Source organism: Diadema setosum, chromosome 8 (genome assembly GCF_964275005.1).
Source record: "Diadema setosum chromosome 8, eeDiaSeto1, whole genome shotgun sequence".
In the NCBI taxonomy this organism is placed as follows: Eukaryota; Metazoa; Echinodermata; class Echinoidea; order Diadematoida; family Diadematidae; genus Diadema; species Diadema setosum.
Window position 1 is genome coordinate 8,094,621 of NC_092692.1, and position 9,712 is coordinate 8,104,332.

Here is a 9,712-nt window from a genome sequence, read left to right on the forward strand (position 1 = left end):
ACAAACTCTAGTATAGACAGGCACCCTCACACAGGGCGGTGAGTTGGCGCGGTCGGTAGCGCGTCTGACCCGGGTTCGATACCCGAGTCTCACAGAGCAATGTTATGTGTAATCATACCGTCCCAAGAGGCAAAACACTTCGTCCCTCGGATAGGACACGAAATGGAGGTCCCTTGTATGAGAGAGTCACAACTCATGCACGTAAAAGATCCAGCTTCATTCATTCATCGCAAAGAGCAGGGTGTTTAACCCGGTGAAGAGGTCCCGCCCCATGGAAGACCAGCTTAGGATAGTTGAATATGTGCTACCCATCCATCTTCTCAGAGGGAAAGTGAACAAACAAAGAAATAACAAACAAACAATAGGCATGTGGTAATGGAGCTAGTGCAGTAGTGAATAGACATACCAGTCGCCTGACTGCCATAAATGTTGAATGTTCTTTTCCATCACATTGATAACCATTCACTTTCTTCCGTTTGTCCCCCCCCCCAAAAAAAAAAAAAAAAAGAAAATCAAAATTACAATCAGACTTTCTGCCAGAGGAACTTTAAAAATTGTTAATCAATAAAAAAAAATAATAATAATTTCTAAAGGTGTGAAACTATAACTTATTACGTACATCTTACAGAAAACTTCATTCGAGTTGCTTTGGAGCGGTCAGAGAAAATATTGGGATCTTCGTAGAGCAATGAATGCCTTCCTTCCAAGTTTTGTCCATTGCGCTCACACCTTACAAAATGCCAAGAGCATCCAAGTGCTACACTTGGAAGGACGATTCCATAGACATGATCTACAATGATCAACATTTCCCTGTGACCAATTAACCAAATCGAATGGGCATTTCTTTTTTGTAAGATGTAGGTAAGAATTGTTTCACACCCTGAAATAACATTCAGATTGTTTAACCATTTTGAAAGTTATCAATGCAGAAATCTGATTGTATTTTTTGAGAAGGCCGGACATACTGTACCATGCAACCATCGGATATAACCGGTGCTTGTTTGTTGTTGTTGTTTTCGCCGTCGTTGTCGTTGTTGTTATTATTATAATTATTATCATTTTCATTGTTACTAGAATTATTTTTATTAATAGTATCATTATAATTATAATTATTATTATCAATATCTTTATCATTATTATTATTATTATTATCATTATTGTATAATTATTATTATTATTATTATTGTTGTTATTATCATTATTTTCATTATTATCATAATTACCATAATTATCATTACCATTATCATTATTGCTGTTTGAAGAAGTAGATGCCTCTCCTCTTAATTCTGCCGTTTCCTCTTCCACCAGACATCAACGAATGCTCCAGCCTTCCCTGTCTGAACGGTGGTACTTGTGTGAATGGTTTGGCCATGTTCACGTGCCAATGTCGCTTCGGCTACTCTGGCGACAACTGCCAAAACGGTAGGAAAATTTCATTTGCTGTCTTGGAAGTCACACATTTAAAAAACAGCGATGCGTATAGATTGTGGACGTAATACGGATAAGATATGCCCATAGAGATTTCCTTATTATAGATGAAACCTTTGAATGTAAAGATAAAACAATAAAAAATTTATACTTGGGAAGACAATTTTAGCATCATGGTCTGTAGAATGCTATTATTCTGTGTGTTATGCGCTCCTGTCACTTTTTTTTTAAATTTCAATAATAGTTATTATGATTATTGCTAGATAATAAACATTCAGAAAACACATACAGATACACTCCAATGCCAAATTTCACCTTGTGAATAAAAAGATAGTCATGAGGTGTGCATAAAGAGAGTTAATTAGTTTTCTCACAAAAAAAAAAAAAAAATCTTTATTCTTATCATGATTGTTCTGGACTGTTCTTGTAAAATACTAGTAGTTGAAAAACATATTTTCGGAGGCATGTTTCGTAGATATGTTTTTGTGAAGCATCAATTTGTACTCTATTACGTTTGTTTTCTGCTTGATAGTCTTTCTCCTATCCCAGGTTCTCTCATTTTAATCATGAAATATTTCCTCTCTTTCAGTTGACTTCTGTGATCTTGAAGGTGAATGGTACAATGAATGTAACGACAGAATCTCCATTGAACGCACCGCGACCGGGATGTTGCTTGGGACTTACACCACCAACATCCAGATGTTGACAGGCGTCCAGAGTAAGTTTGCCTAAAGTAGATTTTGGGTGATTAATCACTTTCAGTCATTTTGTAAGCGGTTAGGGTAGTGGAGGAAAGAAAATGTTTTTAATCAATAATGTATTAAGTTTTGATGGTAAAGCATCATACAAGACCTGCTTTTGTCTTATTGGTTCCTGCCATGTAACGCTTGCTGTTGACGCATTTCGTAAAACAGTTTAGGCGTTGTTACTTCCACTGTTTTGACGGTGTTCTTTAGTTGTAGTTCAGCTGCCCAAAATAGTTAGTTAAGCCCAGAAGCCGCAGTTCCATTGTATATGCTTAGATTTAAGTATTTTATTGAATCATCATCGAATTTATGGCGCGTTGCTTTCCGAAATCACATTCTGGTACGCATCGTAAGATGACTATAGGTCATTATGTTGTTATCATTGTATAGAATACAAGTAGCAGGGGCAAATCCAGGAATTCCGTAAAGAGGGGGCGCCTTTACAAAATAAAAGGGGCGGGTGGATCCGCCACTGAATAGTGTTCTATTCACTGCACCAAAAATAGCAGTATAGTGCTATTTGGTGTCGCTTTGCATCGCATCCTTTATTCGTCGCAAAGAGCAGGGTGCATAACCCGGTGAAGTAGTCCCACCTCACATCCAACTGGAACCCATGAAAGACCAACTAGTGCAGATGTATAGATGGGCTATTCAGCCATCTTCTCCGATTGAAAAATAAAACAAGCAAACAGACAAACGAATAACAAGAATGTTAATATGAAGATAGCACAAACAATAATATTTAGCGTGATCATAATTTTTTTCAGCATCGACGTTATCATCAACAAATTTTATAACCATGATTTTTATCACCAAGGCTACAGCATGGTGGTGGGATTCGCAGACAATACATGCGCATTTCCGACATTTGGCTTCACTGTGAGCAGCAATAATGGTGAATCCACGACAAGCTGGACCGGTCAGTGCCATTTGTGCGACGAGGAAGAAGTGCTTTACACAACTTGGATTAACTCGAATTCCGTTAACACGTGTTGTGACATCAGCAAGTCCAACCGGTAAGAAAGATTAGAAATGAATCAAAGGAAAGAATAATTATCAAGCCCCTGCTGGAAAGAACACAGTGTGAATAGATTTCGCACTGTGTTTCACATTGCTTTTCACGCTGCGGGAAACTATGCTCTTTCCAGCAAGGTATATATATATATATATATATATATATATATATATATGAAGAGTTTGTTCGCAAAAACCGATAAGTCAATTTTTGAAGATTTTGAAGTACGGTCTCTGTCATAAAGTACAAAATAATACCTTTTAAATGATACATTGGTCATTACATAAAGGTACATTTTTGAAGTTATGGTCAAAAGAAGCAAAAATGTTCTTATTATTCCCTTTATTTTTCTTGACCTTTAATCGCAAATATCTCCATTTGGCAAACATGGAGTTATCGGTTTTTGCGAACAAACTCTTCATATATATATTATTTACATTGATCCAGCTTTAGGAAAACATTATGTGCTCATAATAACTTTATCAAGGAGACGCAATTCTATCTCCTTAACGTTTTCAACTACATTGTATTCCATTTAATTGCACGCTTTACTGCTGGCATTCCTTATCTACACAATATCTTTCTAAAGCAGGATCCAGACTTGCATAAATTATAATTTATTCATATATATATGATATGATATGAATAAGTTTGTAGTCCTAATGTTACAAGTAGCAAATTTCAAGTTTAAAAAATAGCATTACACATTTTACTTGTCTGTCTAAATAAACCAGGACATACAACACGGGACTCTGAAATAATTTAACGGAGCCCACTGCACATTCATGTGTTTGTGTACGTGGTACTAGTAGTGTATATTTAAGTTTAAAGTTTTACTCCATTATGTAAACATTGTCATTCTTTGTATCATGTAATGTGATTTTCTCTCGTATGGTATATTTAAATGCCATATATATAGATAAACGAATGAATTAATGAATAGATAGATAGTTAAATAGATAAATAAATAAATGAATGAACATATAAATGAATGAATGAATTAATCATAATAATGATAATCATCATCATTCATCATCAACCACTAAATTTGTTTTGTGCCCTATTTCACGAAATACGTGCTACTGCTGGAACATTTCGAGGCATTTAGACTCCATAAGAAAAGAAAGACATGCAGGGGAAAGGTATAACAGGGATCACAGCGGGAAGAGGAGATGGAAATGGGAAAGTCTTGTTCACACAGTTCCAGAAATCTCGGATAAATAACTCATCATATCTACTTGTATTTCTCCTTCTCACCCACCCTCTGTCTGTCTGTCTGTCTGTCTGTCTGTCTGTCTCTCAATCACTACTGTTATGCTACCACTTCTATGCTCCATTCTAACAGCGTCGGGCAAGACCGGTGGACTCGCTACATGCAGAGCCAGGCCCCTGCCCAATATGTGCCCTAAGGAGGGACCATGACTCCATGTTAGTCAAGACGGGAGTGAATGGGCCCAACGGTGGAAAGGACCAGAAAAAAAAATGATAACCATCTCTGTGACAAATTACTCATTTTAGATATAGTCGTGTCCAAACAGTTGACAAAAATAGATAAATAAATCAACTTTGTATATTCGTTGTGTGCTTTCAATGGTCTTTCAGGGACGTACTTGAGACTTGAAAATTAGCAAAGAATGTCCTGTCATGGACGGTGGTTTATACTGATTTTTTTTTTTTTTTTTGTACTACGAATATTTTTATTGTATTGTGTTATCTCTTCTTGTTTGTTTAATACAGAATGGTTAAATGGATCCTAATCAAATGATTGACTGAGAACAGACACGTGACCAGTCTTTCTTTTTTTTCGCCTAACATGAGCAGCGGGCATAAGTTTCAACCATTGACCGCGTACTAATGACCGGTACTAAGGACCGCTCAGAGATACGCGCGTGACTGACGTCACAATTGCATACTTTACCAGCTCGCACCTGTGACAAGCGCCCTCAGTCACTTTTTTTTTTAACCATGTCTTGGCTTTTGAGAAAGTTCTACATGTAACTGACTGATATTTTCCCATTAAGGTTAAACAAAATAGTTCATAGCACCATTTCATAAAACAAATAATGCCCAGATTTAAGTTCGTGACGTTAGTGGAGATGCAGGTCGATCTCGGGTATTTAAAAATATTGGGAAACATGCACTCCGCTGCGCCTTGTGTATGTTACATTGTCAATGCCCTCTAGTGCGCTGCATCTCCACTAACGCTCTGCCATCTGTGCATTATTTGTATACTGAAATATGATATATCTAGATACAATTTTCAATCTAAAGTCTGACTCACGCCACATATTAAAGTTAACGTAAGATACGAGTTGATTTTTCCCCGAAGTTTCTTATTCAAGTTGTTGTTATTAATGATAATTTTATGTACCCAGGCATGTATATTTATCAATGAAAATGTATCGAAGTACTCAGAATGCATCCACACAAACGTGTCGAATCTCACCTGTCAGGCGACTACAGACGCAGACTGGAGAGGGGTGGACATAGTGGATTATTATCCATACAGAGGGTTTTTGGAGCCCGAATTCAAGTGTTATTTTGTCGACGCACCTCATAACCTCCGACCCACTTGAAAGTTTGTTGAACTCGACCAATATTTTTTGCCGAGGCGACCAATATTTAAAATATTGGACGGCAAGAGGGGGATTCCCCAAAGTTTTTATAAACTGCACCGTGATTGGCTAAGATATATACGAGATAACCTGAAATATGAAGTAAAAACGTCTCTGATTGGTCAATCACGAATTAACTAAACTATCGTTTCTTCTAAAATTCTGTGTTTATACAAACAAATTTCATATATCAATTAGTTGAAATTGTTTTGCATACAATTTTTCAAAATATCACTTTCATACCAGGAAATTAAATTTAGGTTTGATTAAAACAAGTTGCATTTTTTTTTTTTTTTTTTTTGTGCAGGCCGGCGACGATTGATCAGCTCAGCCCTACTGCTAGATAGCCCGCGCGCGATATACAAATACATGTAGCCGGCCGCCGCCGCTTGCATTTACATGCATAATGTGTTATTACTAAGTACAGTAGGCAATATAACTACAGTACTATACTGAAGTAAATCTTTCACGATCTACGGTAGATGTGACGTGAATCAAGTGTCTCAGATCTCGGATACAAGAACATCTAATTCTGGTTTAAATTAGCGATTGATAGATCTCGGCCTAACAGTAACATGACGACTACCATGGATACATAGATCACTGTTTTATCAGGGAATGAAGTAGATTAACTTGCACTGAAGAGTGTACCGGTACCATACCCCATGTCAAGATCAAGTACACTGTACGAGACCATACAGCACTCGGAGACAGAAAGCGTAAGTGAAAATATTCTTTGCTAAAATCCTCTGTAGGATAATAATGATAATATTGGATGTCCTATTTTCGATTAATACAAGGAAATATTGGACTCGCTAAGCAAAATATTGGATTCGTCTTCGACTCGTCCAATATTTGTGCAGTAGCTCGTCCAATATTTCCTTGTATTAATCTCAAGGCCATCCAATATTATATAAATATTCCATCAGAAGAGTTTGAAGGCTATAATTACGAGGTTATAAGTACCAAGACTACCCTGCAGGTTAGGCTTTTCTGTATGTTCACGTAGACAAATGTCACAACTTGCAAAAAAAAAAAAAAAAATCAGTACTCTTTTGGAACATAATGTAATTCAAGATTTTCGTTTCCAAATTTATCATTTTTTTTAATTCATGTTCCATATTCCACATTTCATACAAGTTTTATATTCCATTTGATTTGAAGCAGAAATGTTTTTCACACAATGGTCAGTTTGAACCAATAATGCACAAATGTACTGCAAATGTATAAGGACATAATTGGCGTTTAATAGGAGGAACCCACTAAAAAGCAAAGCTTGTAGGATGTGGGATCCAAAAATATAACATAGGTTTTAGTACAGTATATCAATGTCAGAAGTGACGTAACATGCAAAATTCAAAATATCGAGAATATTACAATGTTTACGGGATGTACAAGGTATAGTATATAATGTTTATGATTAACTTATGGTATAAATGCTAAGAAAAGAGCAAGTTGATCAAACAAATGAAGTCATCCGAGCGAGGCATCATTTGAGTATATGCAAAAAAAAAATTCAAGTGATTACGGCAAAATAATTAAACATAGGATTTTAGAAAATTGGCTTTGAGATTTTTCTTAAAGGAGCTTAAAGAACTTGAGTGCAACCGAACCGAATCTTTTTTCTCATTTCTCAGCATCATTTCTCAGTTTCTCAGTATACGATCGCTGTCTTAAAGGGAAATGAAATTCAAATATTCATGTGAACTGAGTGTAAATGCGGCGATATTAGCAAACACATCAGACAAGCTTGAGGAAAATCAGACAATCCTTCATTGTGTCTTTATGCCAACATCACTGGATGAGAAAATTCCGCAAACTTTCATTTTTCTCGGAAAAGTACACTATCCCTCGATTTGTTTCTGGCACGTTAAAAAAAAAGGGGGTTCAGTCAAGCGGTCTTTCAATATGCTAGAAAAGTAGGAAAATATTACATTTTGTTGACTTTTAAAAAATATTTTCTTTATCATAGTTGTCCATGCGTGATGTCCCAACTGCTGTAGTCTTCTCATCCCACGATGGCGGGACCAAAATTTTAAAAATTCACAACTTTTCATCGGATTGTCCGATTTTCGTCAAACTTTGCTGTATTATGATATTGCTGCGTTCCCTCAATCCACATAACTAGACCTAGTTTGGTTTCATTCCCCTGTAATTTGAATATTAGCTGCTTCTCTACCCCTCATTTCCGTACATGCTGTAACTAACCCGACACTTGGACTTGAATTCACTGAAATGGTTTAAATCAAATCCATGGTTTTAATTTAGTCCTTTAGTCCTTTAGTCAGAGAGCGTGTATCATTGGTGTATGCAATATTTGCCAACGGACATACATTATGCACTCAGTCGGTAGGATGTCTGCTCCAGGTCCAAAAGACCCGGGTTCGATTCCCACGTCTAATTGAGCAATGATGTGTATAATCGTACCATCCCCTCTAGAGGCCAAAATATTCTGTCCCTTGGATAGGGAATTAAATGGAGGTCCCTTGTGTAGGAGAGGCAGAACTCGTGCACATATTAGGATCCCGCTTCATTCGTTCATCGCAAAAAGCAGGATGCATTACCCGTTAATCATCTGGACCCCATGGAAGATCAGCTACATTATGGTGCACCTGAGCATTGGCTATTCAGCCATCTTCTCAGGTGGCAAAATGAGGCAAACATTATTATATAGCTTGCTATTTGCATAATCCATCGACTGGATTTGAACAGCTTTTGTGAATTCGTGGAGTTGTTTTTTTTTTTTCCAGTTTTACACAGTGAATAGAATACGAGAATTCATTTCATAGATGATTATCATTTTGTTGATTTTGTTTGTTGACATTATAATGGTGAAAATATATATATAAAAAAAAGAGTTCTGCTCCGTAGCCGATCATAACCACTCCTCGCAAGCGAGTTCCTGACAATGTTGACCCTCACATACGTGTATGATAATGGTTTTGAAGTACTCAGTAAGCATCTACCCTCTTGGAACTGCATGGAACATTTTAATTACCTCTTCTATCACGTTTCGTGAGTAATGATCTATCTTCATGAATACTTTCAATTCTTTCGATCTTGTAGATTAGATTTTACCTAAACTTACAAATTAACATAATAGGCGCAATTTCAATGACAGTGATAACGAAAGGAGAAACAAAACCTTTTGATGTGTTTGTGTTGAAGTTTTGTAATAGCGATCATAACTGCTCCATTTCCTATGAGTTAAGCGCTTTTGATTTTGTTTGTTATTCTATCAAGAGACGTGAAATTTGTTATGACAAAGATGTTCGTCTTGTGTATATTCTAACTTTTCGATATCCAGACGGTGAAAACGAAATGCTGCAAGAGACATTTTTTTTTTTTCGATGCCGCAATATTTGGAACGTGCCAGAGAGACCTTTTGTTTTCACTTTAAGCACAAAAGAAACAAATCGTTTAAATACATGGAAAGGATCGAGATACATGTCTGAAGTTGTCAGTCAACACCGGCTATAAACCTTAACGTGACCTCATTGTGGAACTAGACATGTGACGGTGATATCGAGTGCGACTCCAGCAAAGCGTAACTACTCATGTTCAATCAAGTTTTCTAGAAATATATAATTCCTCCATGATTGATCAAGTATGTTTATCATGCTTTGCTTGTTCCACAAAGATATTTCGTTTGAAGAAGAAGCCAGCTTGACTTTGTCGCAAGCTAAGCTTGCATACACTCTTCCGGTGTACAACCAAGAGTTATGTGACGCAAGAAATATATAGTAACAGGATTATCTAGCTATGTCGAAGTTTGGTATACCACATTGATGATTTGTTTTGTGTCGCACTATATTACTAGAATAGGATTAGTGTTAGATCAGAACATGACTCATATTAACGAGAGCTTTTGAATAACATGAAAAGATATAAACGCGAGATTGTTCGTT

The 9,712-nt window shown here is 36.6% G+C and overlaps 1 protein-coding gene across 1 annotated transcript in view; it reads left to right on the plus strand.

The window, feature by feature from the left end:
• The window catches only part of LOC140231783 (uncharacterized), a 35,280-nt gene extending 30,347 nt beyond the window's left edge, over nucleotides 1-4,933 (plus strand). The window contains exons 11-14 of the mRNA XM_072311938.1: nucleotides 1,309-1,422; nucleotides 2,018-2,146; nucleotides 2,992-3,190; nucleotides 4,535-4,933. Coding sequence (XP_072168039.1) covers nucleotides 1,309-1,422; nucleotides 2,018-2,146; nucleotides 2,992-3,190; nucleotides 4,535-4,598 — 506 coding nt within the window. The 3' untranslated portion in view covers nucleotides 4,599-4,933. The remainder of the gene's footprint in view (nucleotides 1-1,308; nucleotides 1,423-2,017; nucleotides 2,147-2,991; nucleotides 3,191-4,534) is intronic.
• Nucleotides 4,934-9,712: the final 4,779 nt, after the last annotated feature.